Source organism: Coregonus lavaretus (genome assembly GCF_964263955.1).
Source record: "Coregonus lavaretus genome assembly, chromosome: 5".
Lineage (NCBI taxonomy): Eukaryota > Metazoa > Chordata > Actinopteri > Salmoniformes > Salmonidae > Coregonus > Coregonus lavaretus.
This window is the reverse complement of record NC_139992.1, coordinates 2,424,168-2,446,706: the sequence shown is the minus strand read 5'-3', so window position 1 is coordinate 2,446,706 and position 22,539 is coordinate 2,424,168. Positions and strand designations below refer to the sequence as shown.

The window sequence follows — 22,539 nt, the reverse complement described above, 5'->3', positions numbered from 1 at the left end:
CTCAAGCCACCCTAGTCATAGACTGTTCTCTCTGCTACCGCACGGCAAGCGGTACCGGAGCGCCAAGTCTAGGTTCAAAAGACTTCTCAACAGCTTCTACCCCCAAGCCATAAGACTCCTGAACAGCTAATCATGGCTACCCGGACTATTTGCTGCTACTCTCTGTTTATTATCTATGCATAGTCATTTTAACTCTACCCACATGTACATATTACCTAAATTACCTCGACTAACCGGTGCCCCCACACATTGACTCTGTACCGGTACCCCCTGTATATAGCCTCCCTACTGTTATTTTATTTTACAGCTGCTCTTTAATTATTATTATTATTTATTTTTTACTTAACACTTATTTTTCTTGAAACTGCATTGTTGGACATTTCCTTTCACTGGTCTAGCATAAAAAAAGTGTATTCTCACTGGGCACAGACGTCAATTCAACGTCTATTCCAAGTCGGTTAAATGTAATTGAAATGATGTGGAAACAACAATTGATTCAACCAGTGTGTGCCCAGTGGGTTGTTCCGTACCGAGGATCATGGGCTGGCCTCTCTCCTGCCCCTCCTCGCTGAGCTCGTACTCGATCCTGAAGCCAGACACGGTGTCAGAGGCAGACATCCAGGAGATGACGAAGCTGCTGGAGGTGATCTCTGTAACAGACTCACTGATGTCCACCACCGGAGGTGGCTGGGTGGTCTCTCCTTCTGAGGTGGCCACTGAAAGAAAGATCAGATGGTCAAGATAAAACCTTAGGAACGGGATTAAATGACCTGTGCACAGAGATGGACTTTTAAAAAAAGGCGATTTTCCTAGACGTTCACAGATATCAATATCGCTGTTGCTCAATGCCATCCTGAAGAAGAACTCACCTTTGGACATCAATCACAGTGCACAGGTAGTTTATCAGTGTTCGTGTGAATCCGATTCCCGGGCCAAAATATCAATAACACTATCAACAAGGAGACAGAATCCACGGGCCTGTGGTCATACTGAGGTCATACTCACAGGAACCGTATGTGGTGGTGAAGTCGAAGCGTGTGACCTCGCGGCGTCCGAAGCGCAGCACGCTGATCAGCTGACCCTCGTAGGTGATGCCTGGCTTCAGGCCAGCGATAGTGTAGGAGTTGAGGTGGCCCGGGATATTCACCTCCCGCCACGGAGTACGGGTGTTTTTCTACCAGACAAGAGAGGAGACAGAGGGATAATATTTTACACTATATTATAATATTGATATCAACTAAAAGACAAATGTTAACTTCTTCAGGGCTAGTTTGGGCAGTGGTGTAAAGTACTTAAGTAAAAATACTTTAAAGTACTACTTAAGTCGTTTTTTGGGGGTATCTGTACTTATATTTTTGAGAACTTTTACTTCACTACATTCCTAAAGAAAAGCATGTACTTTTTACTCCATACATTTTCCCTGACACCCAAAAGTACTCGTTACATTTTGAATGCTTAGCGGGACATGAAAACGGTCTAATTCACACACTTATCAAGAGAACATCCCCTGGTCATCCCTACTGCCTCTGATCTGGTGGACTCACTAAACACACATGCTTCGTTTGTAAATGCTGTCTGAGTGTTGGAGTGTGCCCCTGGCTATCTGTAAATGCTGTCTGAGTGTTGGAGTGTGCCCCTGGCTATCTGTAAATGCTGTCTGAGTGTTGGAGTGTGCCCCTGGCTATCTGTAAATGCTGTCTGAGTGTTGGAGTGTGCCCCTGGCTATCTGTAAATGCTGTCTGAGTGTTGGAGTGTGCCCCTGGCTATCTGTAAATGCTGTCTGAGTGTTGGAGTGTGCCCCTGGCTATCTGTAAATGATGTCTGAGTGTTGGAGTGTGCCCCTGGCTATCTGTAAATGCTGTCTGAGTGTTGGAGTGTGCCCCTGGCTATCTGTAAATGCTGTCTGAGTGTTGGAGTGTGCCCCTGGCTATCTGTAAATGCTGTCTGGGTGTTGGAGTGTGCCCCTGGCTATCTGTAAATGCTGTCTGAGTGTTGGAGTGTGCCCCTGGCTATCTGTAAATGCTGTCTGAGTGTTGGAGTGTGCCCCTGGCTATCTGTAAATGCTGTCTGAGTGTTGGAGTGTGCCCCTGGCTATCTGTAAATGCTGTCTGAGTGTTGGAGTGTGCCCCTGGCTATCTGTAAATGCTGTCTGAGTGTTGGAGTGTGCCCCTGGCTATCTGTAAATGCTGTCTGAGTGTTGGAGTGTGCCCCTGGCTATCTGTAAATGCTGTCTGAGTGTTGGAGTGTGCCCCTGGCTATCTGTAAATGCTGTCTGAGTGTTGGAGTGTGCCCCTGGCTATCTGTAAATGCTGTCTGAGTGTTGGAGTGTGCCCCTGGCTATCTGTAAATGCTGTCTGAGTGTTGGAGTGTGCCCCTGGCTATCTGTAAATGCTGTCTGAGTGTTGGAGTGTGCCCCTGGCTATCTGTAAATGATGTCTGAGTGTTGGAGTGTGCCCCTGGCTATCTGTAAATGCTGTCTGAGTGTTGGAGTGTGCCCCTGGCTATCCATACATTTAAAAAGAAAACTGTACTGTCTGGTTTGATTAAAATAAGCAAATATTACATTATTTACACATTTTCTTTTGATACTTCAGTATATTTTTTGCAATTACATTTAATTTGGATTCTAAAGTAAATTTAAAACCAAATACTTTTAGACTTTTACTCCAGTAGTATTTTATAATAATAATAATAATAATAATAATAATATGCCATTTAGTATTTTACTGGGTGACATTCACTTGTACTCTAGTAACTTTCTATTAAGGTATCTTTACCTTTACTCAAGGATGACAATTGGGTTATTTTTCCACCACTGCAAAACAGTCAACAAAGGTTTATGAAGAGGACGAGGGGGGAGGAGGAGGAGGAGAGGGGGGGGGGGGGAGGAGGAGGTGGAGGAGGAGGCGAGGGGAGGAGGAGGTGGAGAGAGGAGGAGGAAGAGGACAAGGGGGAGGAGGCAAGGGGAGGAGGAGGTGGAGAGAGGAGGAGGGGGGGGGGGGGGGGGAGGAGGAGGAGGAGGAAAGGAAAGGTATTGCAGTACAGAAGTAAAAAAACTAGAACATGTGGTCGTCTGATTAAGGAATCTCTCTCTCTCTGTCTCACTTTCACTCTCTCTCTGTCTGCCCCACTCTCTCTCTGTCTGCCCCACTCTCTCTCTCTGTCTGCCGCACTCTCTCTCTGTCTGCCGCACTCTCTCTCTGTCTGCCGCACTCTCTCTCTGTCTGCCGCACTCTCAGAAAAGGCCAGAAGGAAGTGTCAGGTGGAGACTGAATCAATGTAGCATCCTCTTTCATAATTCTAATGGATCTACATTTCCTCTGACCTCTGACCGCTTAATATAAGGAATTTGAAATTATTTACAGTGTATTCGGAAATTATTCAGACCCCTTGACTTTTTCCAAATTTTGTTACGTTACAGCCTTATTCTAAAATTGATTAAATAAAATATTTTACTCAATTTACACACAATTGCCCATAATGACAAAGCGAAAACAGGTTTAGACATTTTCGCAAATGTATTCAAAATAAATAAAAAACAGAAATACCTTATGTACATAAGTATTCAGACCCTTTGCGATGAGACTTGAAATTGAGCTCCGGTGCATCCTGTTTCCATTGATCATCCTTTAGATGTTTTTACAACTTGATTGGAGTCCAGCTGTGGTAAATTAAATTGATTGGACATGATTTGGAGAGGCACACACCTGTCTATATAAGGTCCCATAGTTGACAGTGAACCAAGCCATGAGGTTGAAGGAATTGTCCGTAGAGCTCCGAGACAGGATTGTGTTGAGGCACAGATCTGGGGAAAGGTACCAAAAAATGTCTGCAGCATTGAAGGTCCCCAAGAACACAGTGGCCTCCATCATCCTTAAATGGAAGAAGTTTGGAACCACCAAGACTCTTCCTAGAGCTGGCCGCCCGGCCAAACTGAGTATTCGTGGGAGATGGGCCTTGGTCAGGGAGGTGACCAAGAACCCGATGGTCACTCTAACAGAGCTCAAGAGTTCCTCTGTGGAGATGGCAGAACCTTCCAGAAGGACAACCATCTCTGCAGCACTCCACCAATCAGGCCTTTATGGTAGTGGCCAGTCGGAAGCCACTCCTCAGTAAAAGGCACATGACAGCCCGCTTGGAGTTTGCCAAAAGGCAATCAGACCATGAGAAACAAGAATCTCTGGTCTGATGAAACCAATATTGAATTCTTTGGCCTGAATGACAAGCGTCACATCTGGAAGAAACTTGGCACCATCTCTACGGTGAAGCATGGTGGTGGCAGCAGCATGCTGTGGGGATGTTTTTCAGTGGCAGGGACTGGGAGACTAGTCAGGATCGAGGGAAATATGAACGGAGCAAAGTACAGAGAGATCCTTGATCAAAACCTGCTCCAGAGCGCTCAGGACCTCAGACTGGGGCAAAGGTTCACCTTCCAACAGGACAATGACCCTAAGCACACAGCCAAGACAACGCAGGAGTGGCTTCGGGACACGTCTCTGAATGTCCTTGAGTGGCCCAGCCAGAGCCCGGACTTGAACCCGATCGAACATCTCTGGAGAGACCTGAAAATAACTGTGCAGCGACGCTCCCCATCCAACCTGACAGAGCTTGAGAGGATCTGCAGAGAAGAATGGGAGAAACTTCCCAAATACAGGTGTGCCAAGCTTGTAGCGTCATACCCAAGAAGACTCGAGGCTGTAATCGCTGCCAAAGGTGCTTCAACAAAGTACTGAGTAAAGTGTCTGAATACTTATGTAAACGTGATATTTCTGTTTATTATTTTTAATAAATTTGCAAAAATGTCTAAAAATCTATTTTTGCTTTGTCATTATGGGGCATTGTGTGTAAATTGATGAGGAAAAAAAACAATTTAATTAATTTTAGAATAAGGCTGTAACGTAACAAAATGTGGAAAAAGTCAAGGGGTCTTGTACTTTTGATACTTCAGTATATTTTAGCAATGACATTTACTTTTGATACTTAAGTATATTTAAAACCAAATACTTTTAGACTTTTACTCAAGTAGTATTTTACTGGGTGACTTTCACTTTTACTTGAGTCATTTTCTATTAAGGTATCTTTACTTTTACTCAAGTATGAAAATTGGGTACCTTTTCCATCACTGAGTTTAGGGGCCAGTTTCCCGAACCCAATTCTGATTATTTTAACACCAATTGGTCTTTTGACCAAACAGATCAGCTCTTCTGCCCATATTTGGGCAAAAGAGCAGAATTTGGCTGCCTGTCCTGGACAATGCAGATTCTCTTTTCAGTTTTTTTTATTCAGTATCTGCTTTTAACTTCAGGACCTTCAGGTTTAATCTATGTCTAGGAAACAACCAAACCCTAGAATTCAGTGCTACAGCTGGTGCCCATAATATTATTACGTGGAATCCAAACTGCATGTAAACTTCTTTAGAGTTCAGTTTTGCCTATATAATTTCTTTACGTTTTAGTCATTTAGCAGACGCTCTTATCCAGAGCCACTTACAGGAGCAATTAGGGTTAAGTGCCTTGCTTAAGGGCACATCGACAGATTTTTCACCTAGTCGGCTCAGGGATTAGAACCAGCGACCTTTCGGTTACTGGCACAACGCTCTTACCCACTAAGCTACCTGCCGCCCATCTGGTGTATATTAACCACCAGACTCTAAAATATACCCTAGTCTAGAATGTACCCTAGTCTAGAATGTACCCTAGTCTAGAATGTACCCTAGTCTAGAATGTACCCTAGTCTAGAATGTACCCTAGTCTAGAATATAGACTACTCACCACTCTCCACTTGAGTATGTACTGTGTGATGTGTGCGGAGGGCGGGGCGTTCCACTGGATGGGGTGGGAGTTGGGTTGGTTACCAGACTCTGTGATGATCACCTGGACTGGTCGGTTACCACCTGGGAGAGAGGTATGAAGCATGCCAAAGTTGAAACACGCCATACGGAGGAAGGAAAATTACAGTACTACAGAAACACACCATCTGATAGAACAGACTGTATTATAGGTTAGTGGTGAAACTATGTCTCAGCAACACATCATCTGATAACAATTGACAGTAGTTATTTGTTAAGATATTGGAACAGCATGATGTGAAATCTAGATACCCACCAAGCAATGAAACAATCTGGGAAAAACAACACAACCAATTTGGAATCTAAACTAACAAGATACTGTTACAATTTCAGAAAGCGCACAGTTAAACCAGCTCTGAAATGGTAGGTTGTACAGTGCAGTGCATGAGACGCTGAAGTACTGCAACAATTGGGGGAGAAGTAGCATATCCCTGTGAGATTCTTGTTAGCCAGGGTTTTCAGCATGCAGAGCAGAGAGAGAAAACAACCCTCAGCTCCTTCACTAGACCTGTTCATGTAGACATACAGTGGGGAGAACAAGTATATGATACACTGCCGCTTTGTAAGTAGGAAAACCTGCAAAATCGGCAGTGTATCAAATACTTGTTCTCCCCACTGTAGCTACACTGCAACAGAAATATAAACTATAACTTTAGAGCCAACGATAGCATGTTTCCCTAAACCACTACTTTCAATGTAATGCGTACATGACTGTAAGTCACCTTGGATAAAAGTGTCTGCTAAATGGCATATATTTATATATATTATTATATTATAAATTAGGTTTGGGTGTTATACCGTATACCAGGTTATTTGGAAATAGCCACGGGATGGTTTTTTTAATACCGTCAAAACTATTTCTTTGAAGTTTTTCAATTAATTTGAATATTTGTAGCTACTACATTTACATTTTAGTCATTTTAGCAGACGCTCTTATCCAGAGCGACTTACAGTTAGTGAGTGCATACTTTTTTCATACTGGCCCCCTCCCCGTGGGAATCGAACCCACAACCCTGGCGTTGCAAGCGCCATGCTCTACCAACTGAGCTACAGGAGGCATGCTATAGTGTTCCTTCACAGACAATACATTAGTACAACACATTCGGCCAAAAATAGCTTCAATTTCATCAGATGACAACAGAAGTGGAACGCTATTTGCAACGCTATGAGTTTACAATGAAAAAGCAAGATGTTTTTAGCGAATACGATGCACGGCCATCATATTTCTAATGTTTATCATAGAAAGAATGTAGCCAGCTACATTTCCTAATGTTTTGCTTAAAGTTAAATCTTGCATTTTAGACCTGTGTTTACAAAATGCAGCAAGATACTTCTTATGCGTTTTATCTTTTTTTCCTGCGTGAGAAACATAATTTTGTGTTAACGCGACTACTAAGTTTAACTTGCTAGTTATCTAAGTAAGTGGCTGAATTAATAAGGTGAAGGGGGATCATATAGTGTTGGCTTTCTGCTTTGTTTGAGAACTCTGTACAGCTGCCATCTTGACTTCCTTATATTTTTCTCCTCTCTGTTCTGCTCCTCCCCCATCTTCTCCAAGCAGAGCAGGCAGGCCCGTTGCCCTAGTGACTCCAGACTCCACACAGACACAGCCTATACACATGCTGCTCCGGAGCCAGTGCTGTTCATTTGCACAATGTCTCTCATTCACATTCGCTTGTAAATGTCCAAACTCACCAAAAATGACATTCGGTAGATCCTACCAATAAAATGTATACGTTTATGAGCTGGTTTGCCTGTCTTTGCAATTAATTTACTTTTGTTTGCGCTCGTTAGCATATTTGGCTAGCAGCCTCAATGGAAATTCGATATTACTTGTGCTAATTTGGTTAGCATTCTGGTAATAGACGCCCAATGGGCTTTTTTTAATGTTTTTTTGGAGCCCCTTGTGTACTAAGCCAGTCAGTGGAGGACCATCCTCCTCAGTGAATTTCATAAAGAAAATTATTACCAAACATTAAAAAAGTTATCCTTTTTAGATAAAACTATACTAAATATAATAACGTCACCAAATAATGGATTAAAACACATTATTTTGCAATGAAGGTCTACAGTAGCCTCAACAGCACTCTGTAGGGTAGCACCATGGTGTAGCCGGAGGACAGCTAGTTTCCGTCCTCCTCTGGGTACATTGACTTCAATACAGAACCTAGGAGGCTCATGGTTCTAATGCAAATCAATTTATAACATTTTTGACATACGTTTTTTCTGGATTTTTGTTGTTGTTATTCTGTCTCTCACTGTTCAAATAAACCTACCATTAAAATTATAGACTGATCATTTCTTTGTCAGTGGGCAAACGTACAAAATCAGCAGGGGATCAAATACTTTTTTCCCTCACTGTATAGGGAACATTAGAGTATCATGTAGTAGCCTAAACCTATCGATGTTACATTGAACTGGGTGAATGGAATATGAATGACAGTCATATGCCCTCATCTTAAAATGGCACCGACCACCACTGAAGCCGGTAAATCCCAGGATGAGAGAAGGACAGTATGAAAATAGGAAAATCTAGATACCGCCCAACGCAATTATAAATGGATAATCCAATCACTTTAGGATATAAAACAGAGTTCTATTGCATTCTATGACTACAGGCATAATCCTGACAATTGGAAGTTGAAACTGTCGTTTTATTTTTTTTTCTGTAGAGACTCCAGCCTAACTCTGAAGTACTGTTTTCTACATAGAAAAAAAATTATCGTATCAAATCAAAACCCCTCAGCAAGTGGATTGGTTAACCACGCTAGGGTAGGATAGAATAGTCTGTATGACCTCGGCACAATCTGGTCTCAATTTTCTCCTAATTACAGTTCCTAAGGCCCACTGACTGAGGGGGGGGGGGTTTATACAGTGTTTAAATCCCACTTAGTCCAACCAACACCAGTCTCTAGAACCCTCCTTCACAGACCTGGGATTCATATACCTTATCTGGGTTTGATTGAATGGACCCAATAGAATAGTCGCAAAAAAAACCCTGCAGAAACCCTGCCCATCTGGCATTCCAGGCAGGCTAAAGCAAACGCTAAAAGTATTTGATAGATTTCGAAACAGTATTTGAACCCAGGGCTGCACTCCTTCCCAGCCATTTCACAGCTGCGTGTCGTTAAGGGAGGTTATTGCACTGGGCTCGGGGTACCCTTCACTTAAAAAAGAAATAAATGCTGAGGCTTTTCTTTTTTTCAACCTGCGTACACGTACACGGTCTAGAGTGGATAGGGGGGCACATTTTCTTTGCGTTGCTTCAAAATGATAACAGCCACGGCGTTGTAACCAAAACAGAAAACAGCTGGGGATTGTAGCAGGGTACGGAGAGCATTGGTGAGAGTGAGATAAAGAAAGTACTCCAAGATTCCTTCTAGTGCAAATAGTTCTTAACATATCACACTAAGTAATACCATTGCCAGGTCAAATGACTGCTAGAAAAACTGTAAACAGCTGTCAACATTGAGATTGCTTGTTAACAGGTTAAGTGGAGCTCTGACAGGGTTCATTTACATTTTGACAGATGGAATTTCATGACTTTTCCATGACTTTTAACCAAATTTCCATGACCAACAATTGGCGGCGTCTCTATGTATGTATAAAAAAAGTATGCGTAATGTGGTATCGACACTGGGAGGCTGCTCTCTGATCCCATTTACCATCTCCTGTCGATAGATACTCGTTGAGCAATGCACTTAACCCCCCACAAAGTAAAATACCTTTTAGGCAACTGTATAAAACACGTGGTCAACCCTCAGTCAGGAGAGCTGCTGGGTGTGCAGGATTTTGATCAAGCCCGGCTCAAACACATCAGGGCCAGTTTATCAAGGTCATATGGTTTGTTACAAGGGGAATGGAATAAAACCCTGCACAGTGCACACCCATTAGCTCTCCTGGATGATGGTTGACCACCCATTAGCTCTCCTGGATGATGGTTGACCACCCATTAGCTCTCCTGGAGGATGGCTGACCACCCATTAGCTCTCCTGGAGGATGGCTGACCACCCATTAGCTCTCCTGGAGGATGGCTGACCACCCATTAGCTCTCCTGGAGGATGTCTGACTACCCATTAGCTCTCCTGGAGGATGGCTGACCACCCATTAGCTCTCCTGGAGGATGGTTGACCACCCATTAGCTCTCCTGGAGGATGGTTGACCACCCATTAGCTCTCCTGGAGGATGGCTGACCACCCATTAGCTCTCCTGGAGGATGGTTGACCACCCATTAGCTCTCCTGGAGGATGGCTGACCACCCATTAGCTCTCCTGGAGGATGGCTGACCACCCATTAGCTCTCCTGGAGGATGGCTGACCACCCATTAGCTCTCCTGGAGGATGGTTGACCACCCATTAGCTCTCCTGGAGGATGGCTGACCACCCATTAGCTCTCCTGGAGGATGGCTGACCACCCATTAGCTCTCCTGGAGGATGGCTGACCACCCATTAGCTCTCCTGGAGGATGGCTGACCACCCATTAGCTCTCCTGGAGGATGGCTGACCACCCATTAGCTCTCCTGGAGGATGGCTGACCACCCATTAGCTCTCCTGGAGGATGGCTGACCACCCATTAGCTCTCCTGGAGGATGGCTGACCACCCATTAGCTCTCCTGGAGGATGGTTGACCAACCTTGATGTAAGACATTGCAACCAAATAAGTTTTATGCCTTTTGAAATAATTCGCTCACTCAATATATCAAAGATCAAATGGCTATGGTAGCCCACACATTTTCTAGGAAATTGACTTTTTTTTAGTTTAGTCATATTTATCTTAGCTACCTTAGAAATGTTTACTTTGCAGGCTGACTACCATCTATTTAGTTACAATGTCCCATACATAGGAGTCCCATACATAGGAGTCCCATACATAGGAGTCCCAACGATAGGAGTCCCATACATAGGAGTCCCATACATAGGAGTCCCATACATAGGAGTCCCAACGATAGGAGTCCCATACATTGGAGTCCCATACATAGGAGTCCCAACGATAGGAGTCCCATACATAGGAGTCCCATAGAAAGGAGTCAAATACATAGGAGTCCCATACATAGGAGTCCCATACAAAGGAGTCCCATACAAAGGAGTCCCATACATAGGAGTCCCATACATAGGAGTCCCATACAAAGGAGTCCCAACGATTGGAGTCCCAACGATTGGAGTCCCATACAAAGGAGTCCCAACGATTGGAGTCCCATACAAAGGAGTCCCAACGATTGGAGTCCCATACAAAGGAGTCCCAACGATTGGAGTCCCATACAAAGGAGTCCCAACGATTGGAGTCCCATACAAAGGAGTCCTAATGATTGGAGTCCCAACGATTGGAGTCCCATATCAACTGGAAGTATCAACAAAACAAGTTTTGAAGCCATATAATCCAAAAGAAAGGCTACATCTAATATTTGTTCCTATAACGAATGTTGACGATTCACAAATTATTTTGATTCACATGATTCGATTCACCGCGACTGAACCGAATCCCAACTAATGCAATGGTGAAGTGAATCGTTCATTTTGTCAAGAAGAATTGTTTAAACAAATCATATGAAGTTCAAAAAAGGAAATACACTTTGTATGACCTTTTTCGCAAGGAAATCATGAATACATGCTAATAATAACTAAAAACAGTTAACTAGAGGGTACAAGATATGTTTTGAATTGTCTACCTAGTTAATCTGTTCTAGATCATATTTTATAGGCCGACCTGCTGCAGTCTCTCTCTACACTCGCACTACGCAGGTGAAGCGTGCAAACACAGACTCGCTACTGTCATTCCGATCCTGGCTGATATTTTGATTTTGATTTGATTTATAAAATATTTTAAAAAAACTGTGCCTAAATAAATTACATTAACAGAAATTATTAAATCATTTTTCATGACTTTTCCTAAACTTTTCCAGGCCTTAAAAAACACCATAAAAAAATTCCATGACTTTTCCAGGATTTTGATGATGGTACAAACCCAGTCTGAGCACCTCTACAGAGAGACAGAGGATACAACAATGTGTGTGAGCCTCCAGCCTCCAGCCTCCAGCCTACCCCTCTCTCCTCCACTTACCTCTGGTAACACCACATGTCAACTAACAACAAAGACTGAGGAGGAGGAAGCCTCCCCCTCTCTGCCCTCCGCTGTTACTCTTCCTCCTGTGTGACAGGGAACACTCGCTGCATCTCTGATCTGTGCTTTCTCTCCACAACGCCCCCTCACGCTCTTTTAATTTAGCAGAAAACCAACAATATAATTAAACTATCCTGCTCCAGAGTCGTTAAATCTGTCCCCCCCCCCCCCCCACCGTTTGTTTGGGACTTTGTTTACAACTTGACTTTGAAGTGGAGGGCAGAGAGGGGGAGGATCTCACACGTTGGGTAAATATCCACCACCTCCTCCAACACCTCAACAACACACACCAACTAACAACAAAGACCTAAGAAAAAAGGAGGAGGTGGTGGATATACCAACGTGTGAGAGCCTCCCCCTCTCTGCCCTCCACTTCAAAGTCAAGTCCCAAACAAACGGTGGGGGGGGGGGGACAGATTTAACGACTCCGGAGCAGGATAGTTTAATTATATTGTTGGTTTTCTGCTAAATTAAAAAGAGCGTGAGGGGGCGTTGTGGAGAGAAAGCACAGATCAGAGATTACAATTTAGTCATTTTAGCAGACGCTCTTATCCAGAGTGACTTACAGCTAGTGAGTGCATACATTTTTCATACTGGCCCCCCGTGGGAATCGAACCCCCAACCCTGGCGTTGCACAGGAGGAAGAGTAACACAAAGGCAGAAACAGATATCGGGGTAGGGTAAATGTGCCTCTAGATGCTGATCTTCGGTCAGTTTTGCATTTTCCCCACTAATGGTTAAGGATGTGGTTGGGGGAGGGGAAGCTGAACCTAGATCTGTTTGTAGGGGAAACTTCACCCTGGAGAACAGACGTTCCAGGAAGGAGTATCTAAAAAGAAAACATTGTTCACCCCGTAGGCTTTTACCATGGAGGGTACACAGAGTATTGCATCCAGCCCGTAGGCCTTACCACAGAGTATTGCATCCAGCCCGTAGGCCTTACCACAGAGTATTGCATCCAGCCCGTAGGCCTTACCACAGAGTATTGCATCCAGCCCGTAGGCCTTACCACAGAGTATTGCATCCACCCCGTAGGCCTTACCACAGAGTATTGCCTTCATCTCCTAGTGGAGCCAGTGCCTCCTCCTCCCCCAGCCTACCACAGTGAAGTAATATTGTTGTAACACAACACATTTCAACAGAAAACAAACCCCACCAACAGCATCGTCTTGTGACCACTAGTGCTGAGCCATTCGTGTTTTTTGAGGTCGGTTCGGGTTATTACAAAATTACCACGTTTCGATTTCTATATTTGTTTAAACATTATATGCATGATGAAATAATGACATAAAAAATAATAGCCAAAACATTGAAAACATTCCATGGTCTGTGTCAGGTCCACATTGGGTAGACATCAATAGAAAAACAGGAAACTCCTATAAAATAAAAGATTTCAGTTGTCTATATTCCTTCGTTTTTTATTTGATTACAATTATTTTTCATTCAGTCATCATCTCATCTCTGCTCAGGCAGTAGCAGCCAACCAGCCAGCCAACCAGCCAACCAGCCAGCCAGCCAGCCAGCCAGCCAGCCAGCCAGCCAGCCAGCCAGCCAGGCCAGCCAGGCCAGCCAGCCAGGCCAGCCAGGCCAGCCAGCCAGCCAGCCAGCCAGCCAGCCAGGCCAGCCAGGCCAGCCAGCCAGCCAGCCAGCCAGCCAGCCAGCCAGCCAGCCAGGCCAGCCAGGCCAGCCAGGCAGTAGCAGCCAGCCAACCAGCCAGCCAGGCCAGCCAGGCCAACCAGCCAGCCAGCCAGCTAAACGTTATCTCTGTGCGACCCATACCGTACTGTCTTTGAGTCATCCTATTTAGCTAGGCTACTGTTAGTAGCTAGATGGCTAGCTAGTGGCTGCCTAATCATGCTACACTGCAGAGCTGTCTGACAAAATCATTTTACTAGTTCTTCAAAGTACATAAAGCTATACTTTCAAGACTGCTTATGACCAACTACTACTACAACTCTCAATCGGGTAGCGCTGCCTCACAAACTCTCTCTATCCGTCGTCATTGTGTGGTGAACATTCCTCTATCCGTCTGTCTGAGCTGGGAAGAACAGGCGTAGTGGATTATGGTCATTGTAGTTAATTACCACGTTTCTGCGCTGAACTAGGTTGAATATTTGCCTAATGAAAACTACAACTCCCTTCAGCCCAGTGTCCCACATAGTTCTCGACTTAATTTATCTCATGAACGATTTTGATTTCTCTCTAGAGAAACTGCGCGTTGGTCTATTAAGTTGTTTAATCAACTAAAATGTCGCTTTTTTCCACTCAGCGGTAGTGACCATGCCTAGCTAGTGATATTAGTTATTACCAGGGAAAGACGGTTGAACGTACCCCCACAGAACATTTTCCAATAGTATAGTGTAGTATTGTGACCACTATAGGGCTTGGTGATGTTGTGTTCTTACCTGGGAAAGACTGTTGGGGCTCGCAGCTGAGCTCTCCGATACCGTTGCCATAGCAATAACACTTGTACATGACGCCGTGGATCAGCTTGTCCCATGATTGGCCGATCTGATAGAACACCCTGGTCTCTGGCTCCTGGCACTGGTCTGAGAACAGATATTAAAACAGTGAGATTTAGGTCTGTGTCCAACATTACACCCTATCTAGTGCACTACTTTAGACCAGTTCCCTATCTAGTGCACTACTTTAGACCAGTTCCCTATCTAGTGCACTACTTTAGACCAGTTCCCTATCTAGTGCACTACTTTAGACCAGTTCCCTATCTAGTGCACTACTTTAGACCAGTTCCCTATCTAGTGCACTACTTTAGACCAGTTCCCTATCTAGTGCACTACTTTAGACCAGGGCCCATAGGGGGTTCTGTTTGTGGTGTATTGGCGTGACAATGACCAGAGGAGTTGGTAAGACAGCACAAACAGATATGGGCCCAGGCTAGTCAAGCACCTCAAAGGATTAATACCACTACAAATGAATAGCTTGGTCCATAAAATGCTAGGTTTGTATGAACTATAAACTCACCAATGGCGTCACACTTCCAGCGCCCACGGCCCTGTCCGAAGCAGGTACAGTTCATCATGTAGCCCTCTTCATGAAGCTTAGTAAAGGTCTGGTTCACCTCATAGGTCAACCCGTCCACAATACACTGATCTATGACAGGAAGGAAACACATTCAAGGTAAAAAAAAAAAACAGCTGGTCCCAATTCTCTCTTCTCCGCTTCCACCATATTGCATCCACCTTACAGATCTGAGAACATCAAAGTGTTAGGGTCAAGGGGAAGGGGTAGGAAAACGATTCTGACCGGCTGTACATCACCACAGTGCTGACACTTTCTATGTGGCATGTATGACCTCTCACCTACTATTAAGCGTTTTAGAAAAGCGCTATAAAAAATCATATTTTTATTACCTTTGAGCTGGGAATAAGCGATACAGCTCCACTCTCCGCGGCCGTTCCCAACGCAGGTGCAGCGCATCATGTGTCCCAGGACGTCGTGGCGTTTGTCCCACTGGTCTCCCACGCGGTACATCACGCCCTCGCTGGTCGTACACACCTCCTCGTGAGCTGAGAGGACAGAGAACTTAGAATTTAAAACGTTAGAACTTTGAATGTTTAAACTTTTAGAATGTTAGAACTTCTAGAATGTTAGAACTTCTAGAATGTTAGAACTTCTAGAATGTTAGAACTTCTAGAATGTTAGAACATACAGAATTTTTGTCAGCCATACAGTGCACCTGGAGCACTAGGTCAAATGAAACTTGCAAAGGCTGAACGTCATAAACAGATGTTCATAACATAACCCTCTGAGGGGTTTTATACACATATGGGTCTCTGTGGGGGCTGTCTTCCTAATTCAAAGGAGATGAGTGGTTTAAATAAACCGAGATACAGATAGGAGGTCTGTCTGTGTGGAGAGGTGACGGCAGAGATGGGGGGGGGGGGGGCAGTGTGGACTGTGGAGGTGTTGAAGAGGCTTATTGCAGCTGGCTGCCCTGGAGACCAGACAGGCGGTGAAGGGAGTCTCTCCCTCTAGTCTCTGTCAGGAAGACACACGGTGGCCTCTGGGAGTCACTCCCTCTCTCTGGCCCGCCTCTGGGCTCTGGGAGTCTCTCCCTCTCCCTGGCCCGCCTCTGGGCTCTGGGTCGGGTTTCATTACTCTGGTTCTGGTGGTCTGTGCTCTAGGCCTGGATCTCTGGCTCTGGTGTGGGAGCCCAGGCTATGGGCTCTGGGTCTCCGCTAGGTCTGCCTGGGCCCCTTCACCCCAGCTGGGAGGCTAAAAACAGTGATAACAATCACCATGAACTCTTTACAGGCAAATCAGTGTCCTTTCTCATGGTAATTTACCCATTCGCCTAATGACCTTTAAACACTGCACTTAAACTCAATAACTGGTCAGTGCTTTCGACAGGCGTGTGAATTTTACCACTGCCCCATTCAGCCAAACAGAGATTGACTGATTGTGTAAAAATCCCAAAGAACAAATAGAAGACAGATTGAGACCATGATAAAGAGGGAGAGCAGAGAAGCAGAGTTGAGATCCCACACTACTCCAATGGCCTCAGACATATCATTAGCATTTCAAAACGTGTTTGTTTAAAGGCAGTCTTTAACCCTTTTGTGTTCCGAGCCAACAGATGGCATTTTAAACACCGACTTGATTTAAAGGCACTTAGCGAGCATCTAATGTAAATCAAAAGACCCCTATGGTTCTCACCACTCCACCTTAAGTTAATTGACGCGTCGGTTAAGTGCCTTGCCCAAGGGCACATCGACAGATTTTTCACCTAGTCATCTCGGGAATTCGAACCAACGAACTTTCGGTTACTGGTCCAACGCCCATTAACAGCAGAGATTACCACTGACTACATCTGACTGGATTGTCACAATGCAGGGACTACAGGTGATAGGACGGCCACTGGCTGCTTTCGTACGATCATTGCGTGCATGTGTCTGGCAACAGAACTCACCAGCCATGGGGCATCAAATCTCACCTCCATGGGGCAAGAGAACTCAGAATGGGGCAATAGAACTGAGAATGGGACCACAGAACTCACCAGCCATGGGGCAGAAGCCAAACCTCTGTTCTCCGTCATAGTTGGTGGTGGTGCCGCACCACTTCATGCCGTCCCTGCGCCCGTCGGCGGTACAGTCTGTGTAGTTTCTCCCGTTGTAGAGGAAGGGGAACTGACACAGGGCACCGTTAGAGTTTCCTCCCCTGGTTGTCACCATCACTGCAAACACAACAGACACAGTCCCAAATGAGTGTGTTTCACAGATGGCATCCTATTCCCTAGATAGTGCTCTAGTCCAAAGTAGTGCACTACAAAGTGAATAGGGTGTCATTTGGAACGCAGTCAATCAGTAAAGTAACTACCCTAAAAAAAACTTGGATACTAAGTCCCATTCTCCCACTCTAATAGAAGCCAGATGTTAACGATGTTGGCTGGCTAGAATTCTAGAGACGCTGCTGGATAACGCTCAGGTTGAGATCACCATTCCCAACACATGCTTGTGTCGAGCTCCCACGGATGATGGCCCATCAGCCAAAACGCTTGCTCTACTCGTGTTGCCTGCATCCAAGAGATCACCATTCTTTTAGATTCAGAAGGCGTACTTCTGATCTCTCTCTCTCCACCCATCCATCCCTCCCTCTCTGTCTCCCTGCTCTCTCTATCCACCCATCCATCCCTCCCTCTCTCTCTGTCTCCCTGCTCCTTTCCACCTACCTCTTGTCTCAAATAAATAAAAAAGCTGTCAATTGAATTTTTAACAAAATCTCACCGTTCTTCTTGGTACAGAAGGAGTATTTCTGTTCTGTCTCGCAGTCGGAGGAGATGCAGCACCACAGCTGCCCGTCAGGGCGTCCCTCTGAGGTACAGGAGTGGTAGGTCTTCCCCATGTAGGTGAAAGGGAACACACAGGGCTGACCGTTGGAGTTCCCCCCATACACTGGGGCTGGGCCCTCTGAACACAAAACACATAGAACCAGAACAGAAGTCAGAAAGATTGCTGACTGATGCAAGTTGACAGTTTTTATTGTTAGAGCTTTGTGGAGTAAGATTTCCAATGCATTCATTGTTTCAAATCAACTTGAACCAGTAAACTATATACATGTATTTAGTGTGTCAGAGACATTGCCATAGTTTCAAGATCAACTTTCTAGTTTATTTGCCATGTGTACTGAACAAAATTGGAAATTACTTTCACGTAATTTAGCAGACGCTCTTATCCAGAGCGACTTACAGTTAGTGGGTGCATAAATTATTTTTCAAACTGGCCCCCCGTGGGAATCGAACACACAACCCTGGCGTTACAAATGCCATGTTCTACCAACTGAGCTACATCCCTGCCGGCAATTCCCTCTCCTACGCTGGGCCAATTGTGCGCCGCCCCATGGATCTCCCAGTCACGGCCGGCTACGACAGAGCCTGGATTCGAACCAGGATCTCTAGTGGCACAGCTAGCACTGCGACGCAGTGCCTTAGACCACTGCGCCACTCGGTAATCTTACTCAATAGCTTTAAAAAATAATGGCCTGGCATGAATAATTCCCTTTCAGAGGTTACTAAAACCACCGTGTTCAGAACTAGTGGTGCGTGGATCAAAATTAAACCATTAAATGCAGGCATGAATTGACATGTGGTCCTCTGTAGCTCAGCTGGTAGAGCACGGCGCTTTTAATGCCAAGGTAGTGGGTTCGATCCCCCGGGACCACCCATACACAAAAATGTATGCACGCATGACTGTAAGTCGCTTTGGATAAAAGCGTCTGCTAAATGGCATATTATTATTATTATTACATGAATAAGACTAAGAGCACGTACCCCACTCCTCACAGCTGACCCCGTTTCCCAGGCAGGTACACAGCATCTGTTTGCTGCCCTGGGTCTTGATCCATCTCATCCCCAGGGCGTAGGCCACCCCCGCGTCCGTCTGGCAGGCCCCCTCCAGGGCTAGGCCGGGCGGAGGCTCCTGGCCTGGCTGGGGATGGGGGTGGTACACAGCCGGCTGGATGTTGGTGATCACACGGGACCCAGTGCCTGGAAATGGATGGGAAAGGAAAAAAATGCCTTCAGTCAGTGACATTTTTGTAAAAATGTACACCACTAGATTTGGGTTAACTCATTTGTAGTGCACACTTTGAAAGTCAAAAAAAGAGAGATCTAGAAAAAGAGAATGTGTACGTTTTTTTAATGTTCCCCCAGACTGCAGCACACAACAAATGGGAAAAGGAAACATGCTTCCAGTCAGTAGAAATGCTCATTTGCTTTTAATAGTTTACGGGAAAGTTTCCCAGATACAGATTAAGCCCTGTCCTATACTAAAAAGCATGTTCAATTGATATCCTGTGTCCGGGAAAAATCCCCTGAAAATCCCAAAAGAGAATCTGTCACTTTTAATGCCGGTAGAGGTATGTAATTACAATGCAGTTCAACCACAGGCTATCTGGGGAAGGATGAGGAAAAGCAGTGAAGATCTCACCCATCTGTCTCTCACACTTTATATATTTAACACACACACACACACACACACACACACACACACACACACACACGCGGTAACAGTCTCACCCAGGCCGGTGGTGTGGAGGGATGCGTGTCTCTCACACTTCCACTCCCCGCGCCCGTTCCCCGTACACAGACACTGCAGCATGTGACCTCGGGCGTCCGTCTTGCTCCAGGTGTCTCCGATACGATAGGACGTCAGTGTGTCCTGGTCGTTACACCGGTCTGATAGGGGGAAAAGGAGATGTTGTTCCACAGTTCAGAAGCACTTTAACAAGGTCATGTTCATTAGGGCACCGAACGGAAGAAAACACACTGAAACAGGGAGTGACTGCCTGGAATTGTCCAATAAGACGCTGATTTTAGTTCTGTTGAAAAGTATTTTGCTACATTTTGCCCTAATGAATACAACCCAGTTCAGTTCCAATAACAGGGTAATAGGCAAGCAGTGGTATACTATCTAACACGTTTTAAAATGTTAGATATTTGCATTGGGTTTTAAATTAAGGATATGTAAAATCACTTAAAAATGGAACTGCCACATATACATTTCCACCACAGACAATTGACACTCTTCTTCACCAAGTTAAGCTAATGTTTTCCCTTCATTAAGCAGAACTGAACTATTCCCTCACTCTCTCTCTCTCTCTCTCTCTCACACACACACACACCGGGTTGAAGCTGCAACGGTCTGTAGAGGCTAATTAAAATGGGATCCAGCTGGTGTGTGTGTGTGTGCGCTCCTGTGTGTGTGTGTGTGTGTGTTGGTGTCTTACTTCTAGAGGTACAGGTGATCCTCCCACTCCCCTCTCCTAGACAGGTGCAGTCTACGATCATCCAACCCTGGTACGGTTTCTCCCAGGTTTCTCCCACCACGTAGGACGTCCCCGCTGTGTTGTCATAGCAACGCTCCGCTGCAGACAGAGCGAGAGGGAGGGGTTATGATGCCGTGTTTGTTTTGACAGCTATACTCCGGTTCCGGGGTCGTATTCACTAGGACACGAAACGGAAGCAAACGGGCCGAAACCGGAAGGTACTCTCTATACTCGTCCAATAAACGCTCGTTTCTATCTTACGTTGCAAAATGTTGTACTAAGTTTTGCTACAGTGCGCTCTAATAAAACAGTCCTTCCCAATGCTCACCAACAGGTTTGCAGGTCCACTCTCCCTTGCCGTTGCCCAGACAGACACACTCCAGCATGTAGCTCTCAGTGTCATGGGGTCTCCTCCACGTGTCCCCAATCTTATAGGACTGACCACCCTCATGGCAGCGGTCTGGGACATAGAAAGACAGTTAGACACTTAAGCACAGTCAGGCAGACAGACACACGCGCACATGCAGAGTCACACACACACACACAGCCAGACAGACACAGTCAGAGACAACACACAAAGTCAAACACACACACACACACACACACACACACACACAGTCAGCAACACACACAGTCAGCAACACACACACACACAGTCAGACAGACACAGTCAGAGACAACACACAAAGTCAAACACACACACACACACACACACACACACAGTCAGCAACACACACACAGTCAGCAACACACACACAGTCAGCAACACACACACACACACACACAGTCAGCAACACACACACAGTCAGCAACACACACACAGTCAGCAACACACACACACACAGTCAGCAACACACACACACACACACACACAGTCAGCAACACACACACACACACACAGTCAGCAACATACACACACACACACACAGTCAGCAACACACACACACACAGTCAGCAACATACACACACACAGCTGCACAGACCGTACCACATACTGTGAGGTCTCCATGTGTTATGGAGATTTAATGAGATTAACGAGCCCACTCACTGGCACACACACACACACACACACATACGAGCCCACTCACTGGCAATGGTGCAGCTGATTTTCCCCCGGCCAGAGCCAATGCATGTACAGTCCCAGATCATGCCCTCTTTGGGTCGCTCATACGTCTCACCAACCTGATAAGACCTGGCGTTGATCTTATCATAGCAGGTCTCCTCAGCTGTGGAACAGATTTGGGGTATGTGATGTGTTTCGTCAGGCACACAGAAACAGAGAGCAGATGAACATGTAGATGATATGGCAATAGAGTCAAGAGTAGTTACGCTATCTATACAGATGACGCACAGCCTATAGGAGTTACTGACAGAGGTAGCCTGAGAGAAAACTTATTTGAACTTCGTTCATTGCAATAATTGTTTTACATAAGTTAACTGACATTGACACAAATGGTGAGAGACAAGACTTGCATTGACCATGTAGGTTATACACATTTAAAGATGTAGAAACGCAACTTCACCTTCTGGTTTCGTTTTACACTTAATTCCTGCAACTCCGTGACAAGTGCAGACCAACATAGTGCCCAGATAGGAACGCTCCCATTGGTCGTTAATGTTATACATCTGGCCATTATCAATGCAGCCGTCTGGGGAAGGAAAGTCAATGAACAATTTGTTACACTTCCAAGTAGACATATTTTTAGGGATTGACACAATCCACGTTTACCCATAACAATAGACGAAATGGCTAAATAATATGCCTACAATAATACACGTGAGATACTCTTCTATAATAGACTGCAAACGTTTTACAAATAATAAAATAAAAGTTTTACAAACAAAATCAGCCTACAATTATGTAGCCAAAAAGTATGAAAACTCACCTTGAGAGACGGATGACACCGAAGGTATTTTGGTTTCTCCCTGATGAGCCTGCCGCCTGCTTTTCCCATTCCGTTTCGGCATACAGTTCACAGCGGTCCCGATGCAAAGCATCACCAGAACCATAATCATAGGCCTACTAGACATGTTGATTTTAGGACAAGAAAATATTGGGGGAAATGTGTAATCTTAGCGGTGGTTTGACGTTGCTCTTCTAAAAAAAAATCTGAAAGATCCACAGTGAAGTCGGAGGCTAGTTCGGTTTTAATGTCCCTGTACCAAACGTTTCCCTTGCACACAGCCTCCTCGTATAGTATCCTGCCCCGCGAGTCTCTCAGCGGCACCAGTCTCTCTGCCGCGCCGCTCCTTAGTACGCTCTCAAGCTAGTGAGAGCTTTTATTTGGGCA

The 22,539-nt window shown here is 45.2% G+C and overlaps 1 protein-coding gene across 1 annotated transcript in view; it reads right to left on the bottom strand.

Annotated features, from left to right (window-relative positions):
* LOC311128782 (fibronectin-like) overlaps positions 1-22,258 on the bottom strand; it is a gene marked incomplete at both ends in the record, with an annotated part of 25,522 nt that extends 3,264 nt beyond the window's left edge. Inside the window, 15 exons of the mRNA XM_084161024.1 lie at positions 531-716; positions 1,006-1,174; positions 5,772-5,893; positions 14,371-14,514; positions 14,948-15,076; positions 15,337-15,492; positions 16,983-17,159; positions 17,710-17,892; positions 18,753-18,968; positions 19,500-19,658; positions 20,210-20,347; positions 20,577-20,708; positions 21,337-21,474; positions 21,772-21,897; positions 22,135-22,258. Of these exons, the coding sequence (XP_084017150.1) occupies positions 531-716; positions 1,006-1,174; positions 5,772-5,893; positions 14,371-14,514; positions 14,948-15,076; positions 15,337-15,492; positions 16,983-17,159; positions 17,710-17,892; positions 18,753-18,968; positions 19,500-19,658; positions 20,210-20,347; positions 20,577-20,708; positions 21,337-21,474; positions 21,772-21,897; positions 22,135-22,258 (2,299 nt within the window). The remainder of the gene's footprint in view (positions 1-530; positions 717-1,005; positions 1,175-5,771; positions 5,894-14,370; positions 14,515-14,947; positions 15,077-15,336; positions 15,493-16,982; positions 17,160-17,709; positions 17,893-18,752; positions 18,969-19,499; positions 19,659-20,209; positions 20,348-20,576; positions 20,709-21,336; positions 21,475-21,771; positions 21,898-22,134) is intronic.
* Positions 22,259-22,539: the final 281 nt, after the last annotated feature.